The sequence below is a fragment of the Cydia amplana genome, chromosome 27, assembly GCF_948474715.1.
Source record: "Cydia amplana chromosome 27, ilCydAmpl1.1, whole genome shotgun sequence".
NCBI lineage: Eukaryota > Metazoa > Arthropoda > Insecta > Lepidoptera > Tortricidae > Cydia > Cydia amplana.
The window spans coordinates 4,320,912-4,345,551 of record NC_086095.1 but is presented as its reverse complement, the minus strand read 5'-3'; the positions used below and the strand labels follow the sequence as shown (position 1 = coordinate 4,345,551).

The window sequence follows — 24,640 nt, the reverse complement described above, 5'->3', positions numbered from 1 at the left end:
TGAAACGAAATCTAAGGTATTAAAATTTAGGAAAAGTAGAAGGCATCAAGGCACGGTCATTGTAACTACTCAGTTTACAAAATATTTACACGCATATGTACATATAATTGTATAAGATTTGCGCCCCAACTCTCATTTATAAAAACATATTTTATTAACTGGTTTCAAGTTTCAACAGCGGTTACCCCATTATCCATTATCCTGGTTACCCCAGTGTTATCCAGGAAGTGCCATCAGCCATCACTGAAGGAGAAGAGGAAGAGGAGAAAGGAGTACAGTACGGTGTAATCCCTTGCGCCCAACACCGTCAAGCACACACACACACACAGTACACACTTGAAATACTGGTGTATGTTATGTAAAAATAATTACATTAATTATTTTATGGCATCTGTTTCAGAAGTGCTTGCCGTTTTTAATAGCATTATGTAATGAGGGTATAGATGTGTAAATAATTGTAAATCTGCTCTTGTGCTTTTATTGGGGAATAGGCTCTCCTCAAATGATAGAATTGAACACTTTATGAAGAACGTTTTTTCGATTACACCAAACTCAACCTTAAAGTGTGACCTAGTACCCTTAATCGGTCTTAAATTATTTATTAACAATGTCACCAACTAATGAAAATCATTCATTACAGGATTAAGAAAAAGTAAAAAATTACTTTATCACTTTTATTAGCTGTTGTGATTGTACCTATACAACGTGCAAACCCTGTCCTTGAAAAAATATCAAACTTTACTGTTATTCTGATTGATAAATTTCAGCAACCCTTGCTATCCATAGCATTAATTTTTTCAGGGAAAACACTAATTTCAAATTGAATGAGGTGTAAAACATTGATTACCTGTATATATAAATAACGAACAATAATATTCGTGATGGTAGTTAACTTGTTAGTGATTATTTATTGCCCTCAGAATCATGAAAAAATCACTTCCCAAACGATTTGTAGAGGGATTACATAAGTCAACTCTTAAAGATTTGTATTGATATATTTTTATTTTCATCACCTATTTAACCTGTTATGTGTTGTGTCAACCGTAAATCGTTTAGGAGTTGGTGGAAGAAAAACATCAAGGTGGAGTGATTCTTGTAATGATTTTTCTCAATTTCATAATCATGGTTCCATCCAATAATTTTGGTAAATCCTTACTATGATAAATGAGAAAATAAGTGTTACTTAAAGGTGTAACCAACAATAACACACTGCCAAGAGTTGCTTATAGTTGTTGTATTCGCCAACAGATGCATCTCATGCTATCCTTTGATTTCTTTCCTATAATAATTAAGTTGTATGTGGTATTTGGTGGTATAAATGAAAATACTTACCTATTAATAAATAAGGATCAAATTATTTTTGTTTCAACTATCTATACTATACGATAGACAGTTTGATGAAATGATATCACTAGATCTCTAAATAATGTTGTAAACTAAATATACATACCTATATTTTGAAAATAGTTAATGATAACTAAAAAGGTACCTAATTTAAAATGAAATAATAAATCATTGTTAATCAATGATTTCATTGTTGTAATACAAAGCCAAAACAAACTTTGAATACTTATCTCTAAACATCTACAAGTTAAAATTATCATTGAAGAAGTTTGTGCAGCGTAATAATAATTGGAAATTAAACGAACTTACCTGTAAGTGAAGTTCATTTCAATTATATTAGCTGCACAAACTTCGAAATGATAACCCATCCCACCCAGTACCCACGTTGTCCTGAGACAACCAGGGATTCGTGTACCTATAATCCCTGTCAAAGTTATGGCAATATTGGCTTTGCTGAATTGGGGGCCAAGTTGTTCCATCTATTGGCATATTCACTGCCAGCGTGAGCTAAAAGCATAGCGGATACCATATGTTTTTTCCGCTTTGTAGCGATAAGTACCTAAGAATAGAGAATCCTAGCGGGCTACTGGCAGTGAAAGTGTTATGTCTTGGCTTGTTACTCTAAACTAAATGACATTGACAGTTGACAGCGCGGGAATCGTTCAACGTAGGAGTTATGTTCATAAATCAGATACATATTTTTAATTTTGGCTTTGCCTCTCTGTAACATTCATGGAACAGGCTACATGATAAAGCACGTACTACAAGTTAAAATTATCATTTCGAAGTTTGTGCAGCTAATATAATTGAAATGAACTTCACTTACAGGTAAGTTCGTTTAATTTCCAATTATAAAACACAATTCCACTAATGAGGGCGCCACTGGACGGTTGACGCAGTCTTAAGAGGCTGTCAATACCTATAAGTGAATGAGATAGCACTGTCGCATGTTACTGGGCCCTGGGCAAGATAATAATAAGAAAACTAGCCTCACTTTTTACCTCAATTTACCATTGGTTTGTGTTCCACATGTCCTCTACTTCAGCTTAGCCTTTGGCCTCGCTGCGCCATGCTCGGCCTGCGGTCTCGCTTTTGAATACAATATCCGGGATGGAGTCTGTGCTCAACTACTTATCCTGAAGCACGGCTTTGACTTCGCATGAAAGTTCGCCTCAATGGGGCACTTCGGACTTTTTGGCCCAGGTGAAGATCGGTACCCGGCCTTGCGATATTGTTAACAAAAAATTTCACGCTCGCTGCGCTCGCGTTTTTGGTTGACCCTGTGTCTACATGTTAGCTTGACTGGTGAATGAATAGAGTTAGACCAAGAAAATTCTGCAATGATTTTGATAGCATACGCAGTGCAACTAGTGCAAATGTTATTTATACGTCATAATTTCATACAAGTTTTGACGTTTAAAAGAACACTTGCACTGCGTGTGTTATCAAATTATCAAAATCGTTGCAGAATTATCTTGGTCTAACTCTAGTAATTTTCATAAAAAACTGCTTAAGTAACATCAATTTCAAGGACATTGGGTGTTGACAGCCCCATAATATGTGTGTAAAAGCGGTTTTATGACATTTTTTCAACGATTTTAACAAGTCTACAAAAGTTTCGGTTTCGGTTTCGGCCGAAACTAGAGCCAAAGCCGAACATTCGGTTTCGGTTTCGGTTTCGGCAAAAAAACATGTTTCGGTCGGACACTAATTTTAATCCAAGCTGAAACAGAGACTGTTCGCCCTCGCTCAGTCAAAAATTGCTTTGGCGATGATCGGTTACATACACCGTTTTCTAATCTCAGTAACGATTTGGCTTGGCACTGATTTCAAACGTTTCAGCTGCTAGCGCATATAAAGCGGAATAATATTATATTTTATCCTTTTTGTAGGCAGTTTTTTTTTTTTTTTAAGATTAAATTTTAGAATTTTTGTTTTTACTTATAAACTCGTATACCTACGCAATACCTACGTATGAAATCAAAATACCGTAAACATCAAAACAGTGTGGTGTTTTAACGCGGGTTTTCCTCCCCCTAATGATGGACGTTTAAAACATAATGTTCTCATATAATACCCAAATGCATTTTAAGGAAAATGTTGATACGACGCGATATATTAATGAGCGCCTCACGAATGCAAGTAACTTGACAATACGGTCTCTCATCATCATTATCATCATCCGCATATACTGTATGTATTGTACTTCACTCAGCATCAATAGTTGGGATAAAAAAAAATCCCAGAGTATTTTTCCTATAGTGTTGCCATTTTCCCATATACTTTGTATGGCGGGAACAAAAAGGAAAGTTTGAAAATGTATGTAAATTTTAGGAAAAATATGTCTCCTATAAGGATGAAAAGGGCTCGCGATCCTGACTAGAAATAACACTAAAGTGGCAAAAAAGGTCACAATATATAAAATGGCAAAAACTAAAAGAAACGCTCAAATATGCACCTACTTTTTTTGCAATATCAGCCTTACAATACTTAGGTACTTACTTACCTAACTATAACTAAAGATAATAAGTAAGTAGATAGTTATGTTTACAAGTAAAAAAGTTTACAGTTTTATTTATTTTCAAAGTTGAATGGCTGTAATTAGCCCAAACATGACGGGTCGCCCTCAGGATGGGCTTCTGATAAGATAGGGCCATCGGAAGTGGCCTATCATAACAATATTTAGGGCTGGGCACGCACGCTCCGTAGCCTTTTTTTTGTCAGATGTGAAGGTAATCCTCATTCGATACTGCCGGCCCGGTATCCGCTAGCCGACTCGGCTGTACTGGAGATTTTTTCATTTTCCTCCGAGCCGCCTACGGCGCCTATGTAGGTAGGTAGGTAGGTATATAGTATGTAGGTAGTAGGTCCACCCTGTAAAGTGTTTTGGTGCCAGAAACTCGGCGCTATCGGATAGAGAGAGATCACTACGATACGCTACGGAGCGTTAACGATTGTCACGTTGGCTACGCGGCCGTGTCTAATACGTCTTACGTTAGGCGTTTCTGGAGGTAGATTCTAACTTATCAATTTATTATGGTTTTGACACGACCTTGACAATCGTCTTAGTGATTGGCGCGCATCTCACGCACTATAACTTCATTTCGCATGCACCAACAAGCGAGAACGATCTTGTTGTATCGTACACCTTATAAATTCATTCATTCATAAAACAAAGTCCCCCGCCGCATCTGTCTGTGTATGTGTATGTTAGTTTCTTTTTCTTCTTGTCTGTTACCTTCCGTGATTCTTCATGGTCTCATCGGAAGACCAGCGCTGGAAGCCACCAGCAACATGCTGACATGAGGCCATGTCGTGGCACTTTAATCTTATTTTGTGTTTTCTTTTATATCACGTATTGTCTCGTTTGTTTATGCTTACGAATAAATTTATATTTTATTATATTCTATGTTCGCGATAAACTCTAACACTACGAAAACGGATTGTCATGCGGGTTTCACCTATCAATAGAGTGATTTTTAGGGTTCCGTACCCAAAGGGTAAAAAACGGGACCCTATTACTAAGACTTCGGTGTCCGTCCGTCCGTCCGCCCGTCTGTCACCAGGCTGTATCTCATGGACCGCGATAGCTAGACAGTTGAAATTTTCACAAATGATGTATCTCTGTTGCCGCTATAACAACAAATACTAAAAATAAAATAAAATAAATATTTAAGGGGGGCTCCCATATAACAAACACGATTTTTTTGCTCTATTTTTTGTTGATGGTGCGGAACCCTCCGTGCGCGAGTCCGACTCGCACTTGGCCAGTTTTTTGATTGTCAATAGAGTGATTTTTGAGGAAGGTTTAGATGAATAATTGGTTAAGGTTATCTGTAACCCGTGCGAAGCCGGGGCGGGTCGCTAGACTAATTAAACTAACCCAAACAATGGCACGTATGTATACATTTATAAGTATAACTTTTCTAATTATAATTAGGTACTTCATCGCTACAATTGTTTCCAGTAAATAAAGGCATCAATTTACATACAAAATAAACATATATTATGTTTTTTTATCAGGGCGTTGTCCCAATTCGAAGTGTTTGTGCCATACACACTTACGCCTTTTTTCCAGTTCACGTTTGCGTAATATACTTTCTATACATCTCGCTCGCACTAATATGCGAGTACGAGCGAGATACATAGAAAGTAACTTACGTTCTTGATAGCGTTTATGTCAGTGCCAAAGTGGAAGTGTAAATTTCATTCGATAGCGTGACGTGCTGACGAGCGTTCGCGTTAAATGTATATTTTTGTATGAGATTTAGAACAGCGCGCCAAGCGGGACGTTTTGGAAACTCAAAGTCCCATAAAAATACACTATACCACACTATTCTAGTAATGTATTAGGTATTTAATGTAGAAACTGTGTAGCAAATATTTCTTGGTACAGTCAGCAGCAGAAGTTGCTAAGATAAGATAAGATATTATTTATTGTATAACTGTGTACAAAGATGTTGACATAATACAATTAGGAACCAACAGTCTAAGCAAGCGAGGTGTTCACAATTACCTTGACGCGCTCTTATTCCCTTAACAATAAATTCGCGTCAAGATCATTTTGAACACCCCGCCCGCTTAGCAACTTCTGCTGCTGACTGTACATCCATTAGTACAGTCGCCATCAGATATATCGGAGCGGCCGAGGTGCTCAAAAATATCTGAACACGCACTCTATCACCTTGAAACAATAGAGGCGTGGTCAGATATTTGTGAGCACCTTGGCCGCTCCGATATATCTGATGGCGACTGTGCCTAATTCCATTCATAACGTGTCCATGCAGTTTGCTGTAGGTACATTAATCCACAGATGTGTCCCGGCCGGGCACGGATGGGAATAGGTGTTTTCATATAATTCATTCCCATTTGTAGGCCTCATTGGCGGCGGTCACGTGGGTCAGGGACAACTGGGAATACGCTAAAGTTTGTATGGTTTCCATTTGATCACGTTTGTCCCAAATGTCACAATTAACCAAATAATAAACAAGCATACGAGTAGACAAACTGATAAACAGTGATAAAGATTTTATGAATGAACAAGCACTTCAGTGCATCACTAACGTCGCAAGTCTCATTGCGTCTCATCACGTTATAGACCTAGCAATATAAGTGATATTTGCTGTCAATGACAAAGGGCACAATAACTGATTAAAAACCTATCGATCCAATTCATAAATATTTAATGTCAACATAGTTAACGCTTCTTTAAAATAATATTTATTGGTAACGTACTTGGGTCATAGAAACAATTATCTTATAATATATCTAGAGTCCGAGAAGTACTTATCCGAGCTTATACTGCCAAGCAAAGAATAAAAGTACTTACCTAAGTATTGTTCCTTATTTTCGCAATGTTATAGTTCATCGAAGGCATGTCTCATTTCAAACATAGACAGAGAGAATCATACTGTCTTTGCCTTAAGTACTAGTACCCAAAATAAAAGGATGAGTATAGTTTTTTTGGTTATTATTTACTGACAATTTGGTTTTAACAACTATAGAGTTGACCAAGAAAAGTCTGCAGCTATTTTGATAGCCCACGCAGTGCAAGTGTTATTTTAAACGTCAAACTTCTATGAAATTATGACGTATAAATACCTAACACTTGCCCTGCGTGGGCTGTCAAAATCTCTGCAGACTTTTCTTGGTCTAACTCTAATATGTACTCACAAAAAATTTGCATTGTGAACTTTTTCGTTCAAAAACTTAATGCTAATACTTAGCTGTCACGTCAACTCTTCTGTCAATTTTATAAGCTGATCATGTTATTTCTTATTTATTTATTAAGTTTTTTATTACATTTTACAACGAGCAGGGTCAATAAGAATTTAAAAATATCGTGTGGCTTGGACGAAGTTACAAGAGATTCTGTAGCAATGAGGTTTTATGTACAAATTGAAAACACAGGTATGATTTAAATATTAGCATTCAACACAAACATATTTCACCATCTATTTCAGGATTATTACCAGAGTGCATCTATAGAAATCTTCCTAGAATATGTTGATATACTTATAAAATCTGTGCATAGAATCCTTAGACGTGTTTTTGAGTTTTTGTCGTCTTGGCGAGGCACCCAGGGCTCTTCAAACTTTTAATTCGAGTACACTGTAGCGTCAATAAATTTAGAGAAACAACAGAGACCCGCTTATAGGGATACTAGCGACCCGCCCCGGCTTCGCACGGGTTAACAAAGTATACATAAACCTTCCTCTTGAATACTCTATCTATTTAAAAAACCGCATCCAAATCCGTTGCGTAGTGTTTACCTTTTGGACGCCAATGACCGATATATCCGCACCGTAGGTTCAACGCCAAAGACCGATTAATCGGTCACAGACCACAGAGCAACATAGACCTACGTGCCTATGCATAAAGTTCAATTTCAGTTTTGACACTTCGGTGACGTGGCGTCAGCGTGACAGCTTTTGTGTTTGACACGGCGTCGAAAAGGCTAAAGATTTAAGCATACATACAGACAGACAGACAGCGGGAAGCGACACCTATATAGGCACTCGTATGCATTCTTACTGTCTAGATACCTACTCTAGATTGTGCAATGTTAGCGTGTCCAGAGCCAATAACTACTTATCTATTAAGTAATTAATTGTAACTTTGCATGTTTTGTTTCGTTACTTTATCCGCTGATTGTCTAATTATTTATTGCCTACTATCTGTCTATTTAAGTATTTGTTTATCACCTATACTGTCTGTCTAATTGTTATTGAACAATGTTAAGAGATTGCAAATTGTAGTTTAATGAAAGGGAAATGCCATGAACAAATTAACACGGAAACTATAGACAATATAATCTATTTTCCGTGTGCTTTTAGGGTTCCGTATCTCAAAAGGAAAATACGTAACCCTTATAGCATAACTCGTGCGTGCCGCGCAAGAAAGGCGCGGCGTTGTAAAGGTTAAGGAGTTAATGACATGTAAATGGTTAAGTTTTAGTTGTTTTTAAACGTCTTGAATGAGTTTTACTGTACATAAGTTTGAAAATTGTGACCTGTAATAACTTATTCTATGGTGCTACTTCCCGCACTAGGGAATAAGCACTTTCCGTGCCTATCTCGAAAATTTAAAGGGCCATATGTAGGCTGTAAAACGTTGAACAAGATACGTTACGAATGGATAATTCGCAACCCTTGTCGATTTAGCGCATTCATTTCCACCCATCCAAACAAGCCATCCGCGCCAGGCCACATAAATTTCGTCATATAAAGCTGTAGTCGATATATATACACCACCAAGACACAAGTTTGCGCCTTCACCGCTAAGAAAACCCCATTTACTGTGGTTCCACAGTTCCAAGGCACAGCCCTTACCATGTCAGGGAGTATTGGGATCCTTGGTGTCGACATCTCCAGTGACGTCCAATTCCGTAGCCACCTGGAAGGTAAGGCTAAGCTGGCATCGAAAAAACTCGGTGTGCTCAATAAAGCGAGGCGATACTTTACTCCGGGGCAAAGACTGCTGCTTTATAAATCGCAAGTCAGACCCCATATGGAGTACTGCTGTCACCTTTGGGCAGGAGCACCTGGATGCCAGCTTGGACCCTTCGACTCAATCCAAAGGCGCGCTGTACGAATCGTCGATGATCCCAAACTCACAAGCGGTATTGAACCTTTAAGTCTGAGGAGAGACCTTGCCTCCTTATGTGTGTTCTACCGCTTGTACAATGGGCAGTGCTCTGAAGAATTGTTTGACATGATGCCAACGGCAGCTTTCTATCACCGCACCGCTCGCCATCGGCAGGGTGTTCATCCACACACCCTAGAACCTAAATGGTCGCGTACTGTGCGGTTTAAGAGGAATTTCCTCCCGCGGACGCTCCGGCTGTGGAATGAGCTCCCTTCCGAGGTTTTCCCGAGGGTCTACGATATGGGGTTCTTCAAAAAAGGAGTGTACAGGTTTTTAAAAAAAGGTCGGCAACGCGCATGTAACACCTCTGGAGTTGCAGGCGTCCATAGGCTACGGTGACTGCTTACCATCAGGCGGCCCGTATGCTTGTTTGCCACCTATGTGGTATAAAAAAAAAAAATATATATATATATATATAGTCCTCCGGCCTGGGAACGAAATCATAAAATACCCGATCGGGTTTTCGGCACTGAATGTGTTAAAACACTCCCTTGGGTCGTGTTTTAATTTTAATGTATCACCACCCGTTGCGAATTTCCCACTTTCCCCACGTGTATCGTGAATAACTATTATTATAATATTCTAACCCTGTTTCAGGTAATGACTGCAAGGTGGAATGCATCCCAGGCAGATGCTGCACAGAGCAGGGGGATGAGGAGAATTGCGACGTACTGAAGTTGTTTGGAGGCTGCCTACAGAATGTTCCCTCAGGTTAGTCTACATAGTAGTAAGTACCTTTGCAGTAGGTACATATGGTGCTACTTTCCCGAACTAGTGCGGGAAATGGCACTTTGCGTGCGTATGTCGAAAGTTTAAAGTGCCATATATATTACTGTAAAACGTTGTACGATACATGTGCGAATAGGTATTTCGCAACTCGTGGCGATTTAAAACACTCCCTATGTTCGTGTTTTCATTAATCGCCATTTTTCGCACTTGTATTTTAATGTGCTATTCCTGAACTCTTTATTTCATATTTCATTTATTGCATTATTTCGACAAGATGATGTTAGTTAGGTACGACTTTACGAGTGGTAGGAATTTGTTAACTGCTTGCACGGGACTGTCCCTGTAGTAACTACCTACTAACCGCCTATATTCTCAGCACCCATGACACAGGGCGGACACGCCATACATCAAAAATCATTTGCGTTTATATGTGTGCGCGGCATGTCTGTACACGCGTCTTTGTGTATGTGTGGGTAAGTCGCTTTACTGAGAGGACGCCAGAAGTCCGCCAGATTCATGTCGCGGGATGGTCGCGGGGCGAGGTAATGCCAGTCGGGGCGGGGCGGTGCGTGGCCGTTCTGTAAGATAATACTATTACTTATTCTGTGCCCATGATATAGACTCCTGTCTTGCTGCCGCCCTTAACCTTTTGGACGCCAATGACCGATATATCTGCACCGTAGGTTCAACGCCAAAGACCGATTAATCGGTCACAGACCACAGAGTAACATCGACCTACGTGCATATACATAAAGTTCAACTTCAGTTATGACACTTCAATGATGTGGCGTCTGAGTGACGATTTTGTGTTTGACACGGCGTGGAAAAGGTTGTTGTCTGACTACGCCAACGATAACCAATGCGACGTTTGGCGTCCATATAATTAATCGTAATTATTCATTTTTCTCTAGGTGAGAGCAGGACAGTGCGATTAGCTGCGCCTCTTCTCGAACCTTTCGAGAGGCGTGGCTTCTGCGTCGTACACGTGAATTCAAAACTCAAAGGTAAGTCCGGTACAGTCAGCAACAAAAGTATAGTTTGTCAAAAGACTGTCTCATTTCAAACATAGACAGAGAGAATCATACTATCTTTATTGTCTTACACTAGTACTAGCAAAGGATGAGTATGGAAAACTATACTCATCCTTTGCTAGTACTAGTGGTTCTCACTGACTGACAAATTGGTTCGACCAACTATATAAGTAAACCGGGCGAGGTACTCAAAATGCCTCACTATCGCTCTTACTTCCTTAACCTTTTCGACGCCGTGTCAATCACAAAAGCTGTCAGTCGGACGCCACGTCAAAACTGAAATTGAACTTTATGCATGTGCACGTAGGTCTATGTTGCTCTGTGGTATGTGACCGATTAATACGTCTTTGGCGTTGGACCTGCGGTGCTGATATATCCGTCATTGGCGTCCAAAAGGTTAACTATAAATATTATGTCGTAGGTACCTATTTATCTAATTTATTTACGCCAATTCCTGGGATTAGTTGCCAAGCGGACCCAGGCTACCATGAGCCGTGGCAACGCGAGGAAGATGATGACTCATCTAAATTGCAGTTTTGAACATCTCGCCTACTTAGAAATGTCTGCTGTTGTCTTTACGAGTCTTTACATCAGCAATTCAGCAGCCGCAGGAAAAGTATTACTATGCCAATTCTTGATTAAGGTTGCCGTTCGGACCCCAGGGTCCCTAAGTGAGCCGTGGCAAAGAGACGATGATGTACGAAAACCTATGAAACGATTTTTTCGCCTTTTCAGTGTTGGCCCCATAGTCAAAATCCATTAGGTAGGTAGGGTAATTCGCCAGTAGGTAACTAGCCACTGTTAGTAATTGGCCACCAAATGAATTCTATTCACCTATAAATAGAATTCATTTTAGTATAAAAGGTTTCAATAACTGGCCAGCCTTCAATAACTAACCGCCGTCATGTAGGTACATTTTATCTTAGTTTGACTACCATTTCATGTATCTCTCAGTTACTTAAAGGTTAGCTGGAAGAGATCCCTTAACGGGATAAGTTCGCCTTTGTACACATTTACTGTATTCTCTCTGTGTTATGTACTTGTTTTGTACAATAAAGTCTTTACAACTACTACTACTAGCCGCCTTATACTAAAATGAATTATATTTATAGGTGAATAGAATTAATTTTTAGTTTAGGGCGGCCAGTTACTAAAAGTGGCCTGTTACTGGCGAATTACCCTAATACATGACCTAAACATTCACCTCACACAACCATGTGTCTTGTCCACAGATCACCCACTATACCGAGACACAGTGACCATACTTTTCGACACCGGCCGACCCTCTGACGTCACACCCTGCGCGCGCGACGACCAAGATGCACTCAACGACTGCCAGCCAGTCAACTGTGAAACTTATTACAACGGGCACAAGCCTCATTTTAGCAAGCGCCTAAAACGATGTCTCGCAGCAGTCGCCTGCTCCGAAGATTATATTTACAATGAGGATTTGAACAGATGTGTTAGTCCAATCACTGATGAGGATATTAAAGAAATCGAGTCCTTAAGTAATGAAAATATGATGAGTAGTCAAAACAAAATTGTGGTTGCAAATAATACGAAAACTTTAAATTTAGACGTTATTAAAGAGAAAAGGGATTTGGATATATCACAGAATATCATAGAGGATTATGACGTGCACAAATTACCAATAAAGTTTTTAGCCTGTTTGAAATCGCCAAATATATTGCTTTGTGTAATATGCATGCAATGCTGTTTCGTTCTTTTGTTAGCTTATTATGTTAGAGACAGATGTTGGTGTGTTAGTAAAGATAAAGAGGTTTTGAATAAGTTTTATAACTACAAACAAGAGGAATCTATAACTACGCCTTTAATAAGCGTAAGCCGTGGAACTGTAACTACGTGTCAATTCCAAACTGATTCTTCATCCAACATTGACAGGAAGATACAATTTTATAAAGCGTGCCAAGACAAGAGAGCTAAAGCCAGCATGTCAGACGATATTCTATCAAGATGTCTTAAAAGACGCGACTGGATAGCGAAGCCTAAATCTTCAGAACTTATAAAAAGTAAAGAATTTGGCATACAAGTTTGTGATACAGAGAAATCGGGAATCGAAAAAACTAGCACAAAACAGGATATGTTACCGGCAATATCATCAGAGCAGCAAGTGAAGTGTTTTGAATATGAACCTCATAATTTCTACACGAGATATGTAACAGAACTTCAGAGGACTCATTCATTGGCAGACAATTGCGCACAAGCTAGTTTCCCGAAAGATTCTATAGATGATTTTTTATCAGAACGATGTCACACACAGTCTAATTCAATATCGGGATCTAGTGGGACTTCTAAGAGTAATTTAGACAAGGTTCTTTCGTTGCTGTCGCAGAAGATAGGGCCGTTATCAGGGCCTGGGAGCGAGGAAGTGGAGCTGTTACATATGCCGCGGGCGACAGTTTATTCTTCTTCAAACGAATCAGATTATGAGACTAAGAGGATTAAAGAATCTAGTAGTTCTCTGTAGCTGGAAAAACTTTTTTCACACCACCTATTCGGAAAAGAGCTTTTCCTTCCCGGCTAGGAGGGATCAAAGTGGCACTTTTCCTCCCTGCTAGGAGGGATCAAAGTAACACTTTTCTGTTCTAGCACACTATTTTTAAATTTTTTTGTACATTATTTTCTTAGCTTAAATAAGCATCAGATCGTGTCAACACTAAGATTTTTTTATTTTCCTCATAGTTGATGTGAAAAGCAGTAAGTATGTGTCACACGGTATCAAAATTATTTCGACTTGGGCGTTAACACTTGAATCCCTCATTACGCTCAGGATTCTACTTTAGAATCCCTCACTACGTTCGGGATTCTATTGTAGAATCCATCGCTTCATTCAGGATTCAATGGTGATGGAACCCTTGATGGAAATATATCATTTTGATCTCTTGTAACACAAACTACTATTATGCAACTGAGATGTAAGCAGTTTGAATTTCGTATTTGGAACGTGAAACCGTCAACAATAAACTAGCTATAGTTTGTCAAAGGACTGTCTCATTTCAAACATAGACCTATGTCTTACACTAGTACTAGCACCCAAAAGAAAAGGATGGGTGTAGTTTTTTTTGTTCTTATTTACTGTCAATTTGGTTTGACCAACTATATCGACTTTGTTGCTCAAGAAATTTACATGCAAATGTAGTGTTTCAAAACAGTAAAAATAAACTCGCTCATCAATACTACTCCCTGCTTATCTTCGGCGGTATGGCAACTATCTAAAACATTATGGAAAAACCAGAACAATGTACTAAATACATTATCATAAACATTAAAAGAAAAGGCACTTTTATTTTGTTATGAAATACATACGTATATTCAAACAATAGTTGTGTGATGCGTTCAGTTTATTTATCCATCTATAGGTATTTACACTCACATTTCACACTATAATACACTCCAATACGATAAACACTAAGGCCCACTTGCACCATTTCACTAACCCGGGGTTAAAAGGTTAAACCTGGAGTTACCATGGTTACGAGTACAATTTGACACTTGGTTAACGGTTTAATCGCTTAACCCTGGGTTTGTGGGATGGTGCAAGTGGCCCTAAGGATCCCTTCGTATTTTAACCCTTTACCAGGCCCCTATTTCACCACGGCGACAGGTGCGACAATTCGACAAATGTGCAACAGTGACATTTGTCGAATTGTCGTCACATACATCCACGGGCTACGGTTACCGCTTACCATCGGGCGGGCCGTATTCCTGTTTGCCACCATCATTGTATTATTTAAAAAAACTTTATTATATCGGCAAAAAACAGCTATTTCTCTTTCGAAGTTTATGATGATGATGATGACAATTGTCACACGATTTAATAGAACTTGGAAATGAGTTCTGTGTCGGAATTTCGTGACAATTGCCGTGTTTCTTGTGACAATTGTCATCAGCTTCGCAAATAAGTACTTATTTATTGGCGATATAATGGAGTTTTTTTTTTCAATTATAATATGTTGGTGGCATACAAGCACACCGCCCGTCCGATGGTAAGCGGTTACCGTAGTCTATGGAGGCCTGTGACGTCAGTAGCAGTGATGTCGACAATTGTCGCACCTGTCACCGTGGTGAAATAGGGGCCAGGCTGACAGTTCATAAATGACAATGGAATGTCAGTCTTACTGATCGAAAATAGAACACATCTAAGACTCAGGTTCTTCCTTAATACTAACTGTCAAATTCAGAGCCTGTGTTGGTTCAATCTCTTTTTTTTTCTCAGGCGCTTTCCTTTTACTCCTTTTCCTAGGTTTTAAAGGCCCCAAACTAGGATCTCTCTCGCACACGAGTCTTTTATGTCTAGACAACGCCTTCTCATCTTTAAACGGTTTCACACACGTCATGCAGGAAAACGGCACCTCACCCGCGTGAATCTTGTTATGACTAATAAAGTTACGTTTATTAGTAAACTGTCTAGGGCAAATTTCGCAAGGATACGGCTTTGTATCAGAATGCGTGATCATATGTCTGTTTAAATGCATTTTGCGGGCGAATTTCTTTTGGCACGTTTCGCAGGTGTACGGTTTTTCCCCATCGTGAGCTTTCTTATGATGTGCTAGGAGATCTTTTCGTGTAAATTGTCTATCACAAAGATCGCACGGGTAAGGTTTTTCTGCAGAGTGACTTAGTAAATGAGAGTTTAGCTGTCCTTTTTGCACAAACTGGCGCTGACAGATATGGCACGAATAAGGTTTTTCACCGGTGTGGATTCTTAAATGGCAGGTTAAGTTACGTTTGTCGGCGAACTGTTTTGAGCAGATATCGCATTTGAAGGGCTTCTCTCCTGTGTGTATGCGGATGTGATCGATTAAGTTGCGCTTGTTGGTGAGCTGCTTGTGGCATATTTCGCATTCGAATAGCTTGACGCCTACAAAAAATATTAGGTACGTTAAATACAGTTCGGCGGCTTTGGCACGATTGCCTCTATATAGTCTGCCACGTTCTAACACGTATGTAAGTGCGAAAGTGACATGACACGACATGCGATAAAAACGCGACCATGCTAACGCCGGAGCAGGAGAACCTGCGTCTGCAACGGAAGTCGTATATTTTGTGATATAGGAGGCAAATCCTCTAGAACTTAAATATTATTATTTATTTAGGTTATAAAAATACGGTAAAAAATAGCCCAGGCAAAAGAACTTTCATAAGGTTCGTTGTATGTACTTTGTGGACTGCAGTTGCTAAAATTTGGTAGCTAAATAAAATTTGAAATTTTAATATCGATGTTTAAACGTATAACATACACTATATCAAACGCGTCAAATGTTTACTTTTTTATGGAGTAGCTGTGACGTAAAATATTTGTATATACAATAATTTATTAAGAAATATAATGTTTAAATAATAAACATATGTACAGTAAAAATGTATTTCAACAAAATTCGACGCGGAAGGTCATAATTTAAGGCTTTTACCTACCCATGATAGCCGGGCCGTCGATCAAGCCTGAAACGTGAACAATTTATATAATTAGAATTACAGTACATTCTTTCATAATTGACTGAAATGTCGAATAAAATTGTTAAAGTACTCAGGATTGGGTCTTTAAGAGGCCTTCAGTATTTAACAATAACAATATATTTATAAGCGCTGGTGGCCTAACGGTAAGAGCGTGCGACTTTCAATCCGGAGGTCGCGGGTTCAAACCCCGGCTCGTACCAATGAGTCGGAACTTATGTACGAAATATCATTTGATATTTACCAGTTGCTTTTCGGTGATGGAAAACATCGTAAGGAAACCGGACTAATCCCAACAAGGCAGTGGTTCCTAACCTGGGGGTAATTACCCCCGTGGGGGTAAAACTGGTATTTTACGGGGGTAATAAGCTAACCTATAATATAACAATACAACAAACGTACACGTTTTATTTTTTATTACCATTGGGAGGAGGGATAAAATCAGGTTCCCTAGTTGGTCATGGGGGTGACCGGACTGAAAAGGTTAGGAACCACTGCAATAAGGCCTAGTTTCCCCTCTGGGTCGGAAGGTCAAATGGCAGTCGCTTTCGTAAAAACTAGAGCCTACGTCAATTCTTGGGATTAGTTGTCAAGCGGACCCCAGGCTCCCATGAGCCGTGGTAAAATGCTAGGCCCGGGATAACGCGTGGAAGAAGAAAATATCTTTATATAACAATAAAAGTTTAACAGGCACATTGCAGTGAACCCCGCACTAGGCATGGCCTGTATCGCAGGGTCTAGCTAGGTCATCACGAGTTACCTATTATAATATTTATAATTATACTAAACATAAGAATAGGAAAGAAAGAGGAGTGTGAACTTGTATGAGAGACACATCTCTGTCATACCCAGCAATTTAATTCTCAACCTTCGAAGTTCAGATGACTGTAGAAGTATTCTGCTTCTAATGGACTTTTCCTGTTCTAATCGATTTTTATAGAAATGAAACCTAGACATTTTATTTTGTGACCTTAGGGAAAGTGGTAAAAAATAAATTTATTAACACATCAAATGTCTGCGACCCGCTGGGGGTTTTTCTGTGTGTTTTTCTGAAGCTATATGAGACAACAAAATGTACAACATAGAGCACAAAAGGATACATGAAAATACAAAAAAATATAGAAACAATAAATAATACCTGCAGCAACATGCGTCCGCAAATGTCTCTTCAAATTAACACGCTTCGTGAACCGTTTCTTACATACTTCGCACTTATACGGTTTCTCACCAGTGTGTACTCTCTTATGGATCGTTAAACACGACGCACTCCTGAACTTTTTGTCGCATATTGCGCAGGAGTATGGCTTTATGTCGAGATGAATTCTAATGTGCGTGTTTAAGACGGTTTTGCTAGAGAAATATTGGTTGCAGGTGTGACAAAAGAATGTCTTTTTTGATTTCATTCTTTTGTAATAACTTTGAGGTTCGTTTGACTGTGGTGTAGTGCTGACATCTGTTATATTTTGGGATGCTGTGCATGTCTCAGTTGTAGTTGTGTCTGAAACAATGAGAAGGTTTCGTGAAGTATAATTTCGTTCAAAGTTAACAGACCTACTATTAAAAACATACCTCCAAAATCCGAATTACTAAAAAACAAATTTAAAAAAAAACTATGTGATTTTAATAAAACAGGTACCTAACCCCCCCCCCAGTCCCAGAGTCATTTCTGCAGTTTTTAATTTGGTATCTTCACTTATTCCATTATATTGAATTATTGAATGTGACCTGTAAAATCTGCTTTTACCAATAAAGATCTGTATTCTGTATTCTGTATTACTAGTTGATTCATTATTTATTAATATTATCCATTTTGGATTTCACGGGCCTATAAATCCTGGTCTTTTGATAGGCTTGTGTGGGAATATAGATCTAGATCCAACACATAGAGACCCTTTGGAGATTATCATTGTTATAGACAGGAAACATTTGTTAATCATAATAACCATATATGTATTTAAGCTTTTCCTGTACAAAATAATGATCTCTGTTGGTTTCTGAATAAAATGAAACTGAAATTGAAAATAACAAATGTGCCTCTTTGTATTTATTTAGTACCTGGTTATTTTTTGAGAGTGTTAGTACTTTTATTATTTATTTGCAAACCTCTTTGATTTATTCTTATTGCAACAATAATTGAAATTACATTGAATAATAATTCAGTTCATTTTATTGGTAAAGTGATTATAATATTTATAAATTACTGCAGTTTTACGTCATAATTTTATCCTGCTTGTTAATACAACTCACAGTCACTTAAGTATTATCACCTATGAATGAATTATTTGTTCATTTAATGTAACAATACGTACAATTATTACGTTACGTACGTACATTAAGGGTCGGTTGCACCAAACTGTTTGTATCGTTAAGTAGTTTGCTAAATTTATATGTATGGAAAGTTTCATAGTAAAGCGCTGGGGCGCATGGGCTGATGTTGATCAGTCTGTCAAATGTGGTTGGTGCAACTGGCCCTAAGTCTATTAGGTGTTACAAGCTGCAGAAAAAAAAAATACAAACAAAAATGAAACAAAAAAACTGTTGGTTAAATTATTTTATGTATTATATAGTTACTTTTTACTTTATAGTTGTTCTCCAAACATATTATTTATGTTTACAAGCAAAACTTGGGGAATAGGTATGATAATATAGGAACTCCCTACTTGTCATTATAATAATGTCTGGTTCGAATGAAGAGAGAGAGTAGTGAAGCTCTTCCTTTCTGACTATGTCTGAGCGGAGTACATATACAAACACGAGAGTTCTTGCCTCCATATTGACCTGTCATTGTCAATTTAATTTTTAGTTCTCATGGAATCACTTTGGTTTTGAAAATCAGTTAAATGCGTTTTTTGAGTGACTATCATATGTCATAAACCTCCAAGTTCAAGGGTTTTTAACTTTTCATACATTTTGTATGAAATTGCGTCAGTTCAACTTAGAGGTAATACAGACAACTAATTTTACGTCGCCGTATGAACGAAACAGGAGTTTTGTATGAAACCAAATGTAGCAGAAATTTCGCGACTCACAACTCAAAAAGTTACGCGTCTGGCTTCACCCTAACTGAACTGGTTAAAGTTTAATTACACAAACGGGTCTAGCGCGATATAATTTCATTGTTTTTACCTTTAATTCCGACGTTTCAGCTGAGTTGCACCAGCTGTGGTCACGGAAAGACTGGTTAAAGTTGTATTTTTCACTTACCCTCAGCTGGGGGAATCTCATCAGGCGGTAGCACCTCCGTTTTAATTTCAATCTCATATTTAATCACAGGCTTCACTTCTGCCGACTCGCCGTCGGACCATTCCGGCTCCTCTTTCACGGCCACTTCTTCTTTTACACGTACTTGGTCTGACATTCTTTCTTTGCTCATTGTGTTGAAAATACAACAAACATCGGACGATGTTAGCGGCTTCCAGATTCAAAACATGCTACTTGGTTTCAAGACCAAGTAACAACTTTGATTTGCTAAAGAATATTTCGAGAATAAATCCCTTTGTCTTTAATATTGTGTGCACATTTTAAATAGGTTTAGAGCACAAAAATCGATGTTGTTTAAGTTCCGTTGGTCATTCCGCGTCGCCGCCGTCGCTTGTCATGCGATGCGATCCGCCATGATTGCTTAAATGTCAGTGTCAGAAGTTTTTGTTCCGTTTCACGCAGATATTTATGGCATTGTAATCCGAGACTTTTTTTTATGAAATACTAAATATAGTCTGTCAAACCACTTTGTCAGTAGAAATAGGCGCGAAATTCATAAGTAATTTCCGTCAGTAGGAAAAAGCGGCAAAAGTAAAACATGTAGGCGCGAAGAGTTATCGTCAGTTATTGTCCCATAGAAAAATTTAATTTCGCGCCTTTTTCTACTGACCAATTTATTTAACAGACTTTAATAAAAACTATAATCAACCTTGATTAGTAATTTTCTAGCTACATGCACAGTGTGCAAGCTCCATTATTATAATGCAAGTCCTGCTGAATGCTGGAATGCAAATTTTGAGATAGGTATTGAAGGTATACTCTGAAATATTCTGCTTTCGTCACTCTACATTGAAAGCCACAGCGATTGTGACGAATGTAGAATAGAATGAGTGACGAAAGCAGAATAGGACTAATTTAAGAACTTGACGAAAAACGAATGGGACGACCCAAGACGATACCGTATTGAATAAGTACCTTTTCTCTATTATAACAACGCCACGTGTAGCAAATTTTAGATTTATGAATAAATATTAATATTACAGTTAGTAAAGGTATATATGAGTTGATATTTGGACCTTACCCCATACACATTTATTGAGAGCACTAGAAACTAACTATAAACTATTAACTAATAGTACCAGTTCCAATACTGTACTGTAGGTAGGTAGATTACTTATGTAAATGTATATGTATTTATTTACGCATGCCCCATCCCAGTTTGCGAAAAATAAAGTCATTTTATACAATAATAACATAATTTATTAATGTAGTAATTAAAAACAATCCTTAAGTAATTATACACATTTAAACGTTCATTCGAGCTTATATTATAGTATAGGGAACTCTTATCTCCGCTCCGAATTTTATCAGTCTGACGAAAAAATGCTAATGCTTTCTTAAGAAATGTGCAAGCAAGCTTTTAAGTAATTCTTCCGTGCGTAAATAAGTATTTTGTACCCGCTTAGTACATACGCTCGCTTTATCAGCCTAACAGCTGCAACTCATTCTGGGCACAATGCTACCATTAGGCTAGCACAAGACCGCCGCGAGAATATCTCGCGCGCGTTACAGACTACCCGTCCTTTTATATTAAAACAGTTAAAATTAGTCTATACATGCAGTCAGCATCAAATAGATTGTCACAGCCATAGTGACCAAAAATCTTGCAACACTTACTTTCTTGTTGTAACAAAGACTGTTATATATATGGCCACTTGGGCCGCCGCCAGGCGTGGCTCACTCCGCGATTTCGTCGCTTTGCAACAGGTACATCTGTTCTACACCAATTTTGGTGGCTCCATAAGCCGCGCGTGGCGCTGTCGCCACCTAGCGGCCGTATCTGTCCTGATCGTAACAGACGCGTTTTGTTAGAGAGTGAGTCTTCTGTACCTAGTACTATTATTTATTCTGTGCCGCCTCGAAACATCTCTCAAGATTTATCACAACGCAATTTTTGATGAACGGCCAAACTACGCTTTTGTGTAAAAGTCTTTTGACAAACATCACAAGGGTACGTAATCTGCGCGTGTACATCTTTATGCCTACCCAGCAGCCACTTCAAAGCGAACTGCTTCCCGCATATATCACAAGCATATGGCTTTTCCCCAGTGTGTATCTTTCTATGCGTGATCAAGCAACTTAACTGCGCAAATTGTTTCTGACATACTTCACAAAAGAACGGCCGGTCCCCAGTGTGTATATTTCTATGATTATTTAAATTAACTTTCAACGTAAACTGTTTATCACATATATCGCACGCAAACGGTTTTTCACCACTATGAGTACGTTTATGGACGTTTAGATACTTTTTAACAGTAAAAACTTTTCCACATTCATCGCAAGGATAATTTACTTGTTTATGCGTCAGTTTATGTCTCGTTAGATATTGTTTGACAGCAAATTGTTTATCACATTCGTCGCATGAAAAAGGCTTCTCTCCAGAGTGTAATTGTCTATGAAGTTGTAATTCTTCTTTACGGATGAATCTTTTCTCGCATAAGTCACAACCGAAGCGTCTCTCTCTAGTGTGAACACGGATGTGTTTGTTTAATTCACAGTTTCTTCTAAACTTCTTATCACACCAGTCACAGGAGACAGATTTTTCTTTCACATCCGTCACGTGTTCAGCTCGCCTGTGTGATATTAAGTGATCTAGAATATCGAAGGTTTTTTTGCAAATGGTGCAAGTGTATAGCTTTGCTGAGGATATTTCTATGTTCCACGTTTTTTCCGGTTCTTCATTGGTTGCAGTTGCAGATGTAGATTCTTGGTGGCATGTGTCATCTGTGCCCAGTGGATCTGAAATATAGTTTTAATGATATTAGTTATTATAGTAGACATAGTAGTTTATGCAACTGCATGATGAAAGGCGTTAAAGTATGTTTCACACGAGTGTTTTAATGCCTAATTATGTACAGTTACATACAATGCTTTATCTACAATTACTTAGCATTAATTTTATGAATGTGTGCCATGGGGCTTATTAGGGTATCAGATGACGTAGCAGATCATACGGTCGCCGCCCGTACGAGTAGAAAAGACCAATGGATAAGAATCCTGACAAAATATTTATTCACCTTGCAGGTTATCCATTTATTATCACCAGTGATCGGGGATTTCTATGCCACTTGGGGTGAATGACCTCAATCATTATGATAGTATGGATATGTCGCGGGATTCCGGGATTCATGTGCGATATAGGAGAGTGTTTTGGCATGTTACTGTTAATCAATTAATCATGCATTGCATATATTATTAATATTAATAATTGAAAATTTGATTACAGATCAATTGAATATATTATCAATAAAACCACTAAGCTCGCATTACCTTATCAGTTTTGCATTGCCTTTCAACGACCGAGTCGAGACCCATGTTTTTTACAGTCCTTTATTATATAAACGAATTACCAACACTGAAATAGCGTTTACTTTTCGAACAGTTTTGTTCCTATCGCGGGCCAAGTGGCGTATCCATATTACCATTTCGACTTGATATCCCACGGTGTGGCATAGAAATCCCCAATCACTGATTATCACATAAAATTTCAATTTTTTGGAACCCTTGTCACACTTTTTGTAAGTGGGATTTTATCCTCGCGTAGCTTTTTCCTATCTACGTACAAAAAGTGTGACAACAAGTGTGACGTGTTGCCTCACGTCCTTGCCTTGCCTTACGTCCTGGTCTAAGCAAGACGTAAAACTTTAGACAGACCACGGGCGGTAATTCGTAAAGCCGCAGATCGCATATTTATGGCCCTCACCTTCGGTTCGGGCCACAAACACCTACGATCAGGAGCATTCACGAATTTACCTCCGAATGTACTATTACATACTATCGAATTTGGCATTTGGTTTGGTAATTATACTTATTACAATACACAAAGCCATAAATGCACAAAATCATTCCCGCACCAAAAACCCTGAACTATGATCATGAAACAAGATCTTGCACCTTCTTTACTTTTATTAAACTTTATTGCTTTGAATACAGAACTTTCACACCACCAACCTTATAAGGGGAATTTATAAGTGCAGCAAAGAGGGTTTATAGTTAAATTATACAAATACAAAAGTTTTAAAACAATGTTTTTTACTCAAATATCAGTGACAAAGTGTGGAGTCAATTTCGCTGACTGCAAAAATCGACTCCAAATTCGCGTTTGCGGCTTTACACCGCGATTCGCGCACGAGTGTGGAGGGGGCTTAATATTTATTTTATGGAAACCAAAAAGTCTTGTTACCCAGATGTTTTTAAAAACCCACCCAGATTCCTAGACAGGTTCTAAACATAAAACTTAGACCCAGGGAAACCTAGACTGATAGTGATAGAGCCATACAGCCCTAAACCAAATTGACTGTAACAATGATCCAAAGACTGAACACAGGTTAAGTTTAATTAAATTAAAAATTCGAGACATTCTAGAAAAGCGTCAGGTATGTGACACTTCTGGTAAATCTAAGGCAATATTTGACACTAGACTTATATCGACCGGGATATGAACCGTGATTATGATTACCTTTTGTATACAGGTGTATAATACAGATTACGGTATATAACACTTGATACTGCAGGTTATTAAGGTAGCTGCCACTCGTTACGTCCCCGGCAAAGTAGACCTTTATGTGGAATGCCCTTTTGTCACTAACACATCGGGTCTGGTAGTTAATTAATATTGATTGTTAAGAGTTTTTATCTGAAACCTTAAATCTGGCACTTATACTCTGCGACAGCGGGACACGGCTGGCCGCTAGAGCTCGGAGCCAGGTGTAAGGAACACCTGTGGCCGTGTAGGAACCTAGACAGGTTTTACACAATATAACTTACCGTCTACATCGCCCGGCACATCAGGCGTAATCTCAATCTCTAGCGACTCGCATTTAACTACTTTCTCGCCGAACTCTGCTCTCTCGGCTGCGTTGTCATCGTCTGAATGAGGCTCTTCCTTTATTTGGACCGAGTCCGACATAATGTAATACTTATACTTCGGTTTGTATTGTCGATTCCTAACAAATAGTGTGGCCCTTATTATTAGCTGTAATTGTCCACGCAGTTTGTAGTTCAATAACAATTTTTATTTAGTCTCTTAATTCAGTTTAATGGAAATAAATCGACTTCACGATTTCATTTTTGTTTTCCTTTTGACAAGTTTGTGAAGTTTGACATGACATGATATTGCGTTTAGATACAACTTGTGAAAAAATGTTGTTCAA

The 24,640-nt window shown here is 38.5% G+C and overlaps 3 protein-coding genes across 3 annotated transcripts; 1 reads left to right on the top strand and 2 right to left on the bottom strand.

The window, feature by feature from the left end:
• Nucleotides 1-7,034: 7,034 nt before the first annotated feature.
• LOC134660414 (uncharacterized) lies at nt 7,035-13,240 on the top strand. The gene is made up of 4 exons (XM_063516153.1): nt 7,035-7,254; nt 9,589-9,702; nt 10,632-10,724; nt 11,984-13,240. The coding sequence occupies exons 1-4, from the start codon at nt 7,110-7,112 to the stop codon at nt 13,237-13,239; spliced, it is 1,608 nt and encodes a 535-aa protein (XP_063372223.1). The 5' UTR covers nt 7,035-7,109; the 3' UTR covers nt 13,240.
• A 1,671-nt stretch (nt 13,241-14,911) lies between these two features.
• On the bottom strand, nt 14,912-19,621 carry LOC134660413 (zinc finger protein 501-like). Its single transcript, XM_063516152.1, has 4 exons — nt 19,431-19,621; nt 17,365-17,724; nt 16,188-16,214; nt 14,912-15,633 (listed from the first exon to the last, which is right to left on the bottom strand). Exons 1-4 carry the CDS (start codon nt 19,597-19,599, stop codon nt 14,912-14,914), a joined length of 1,278 nt encoding a protein of 425 aa, XP_063372222.1. The 5' UTR covers nt 19,600-19,621.
• A 1,736-nt stretch (nt 19,622-21,357) lies between these two features.
• LOC134660590 (zinc finger protein 239-like) lies at nt 21,358-24,413 on the bottom strand. Its single transcript, XM_063516369.1, has 2 exons — nt 24,255-24,413; nt 21,358-22,226 (listed from the first exon to the last, which is right to left on the bottom strand). Exons 1-2 carry the CDS (start codon nt 24,394-24,396, stop codon nt 21,358-21,360), a joined length of 1,011 nt encoding a protein of 336 aa, XP_063372439.1. The 5' UTR covers nt 24,397-24,413.
• Between the last annotated feature and the right edge of the window lie 227 nt (nt 24,414-24,640).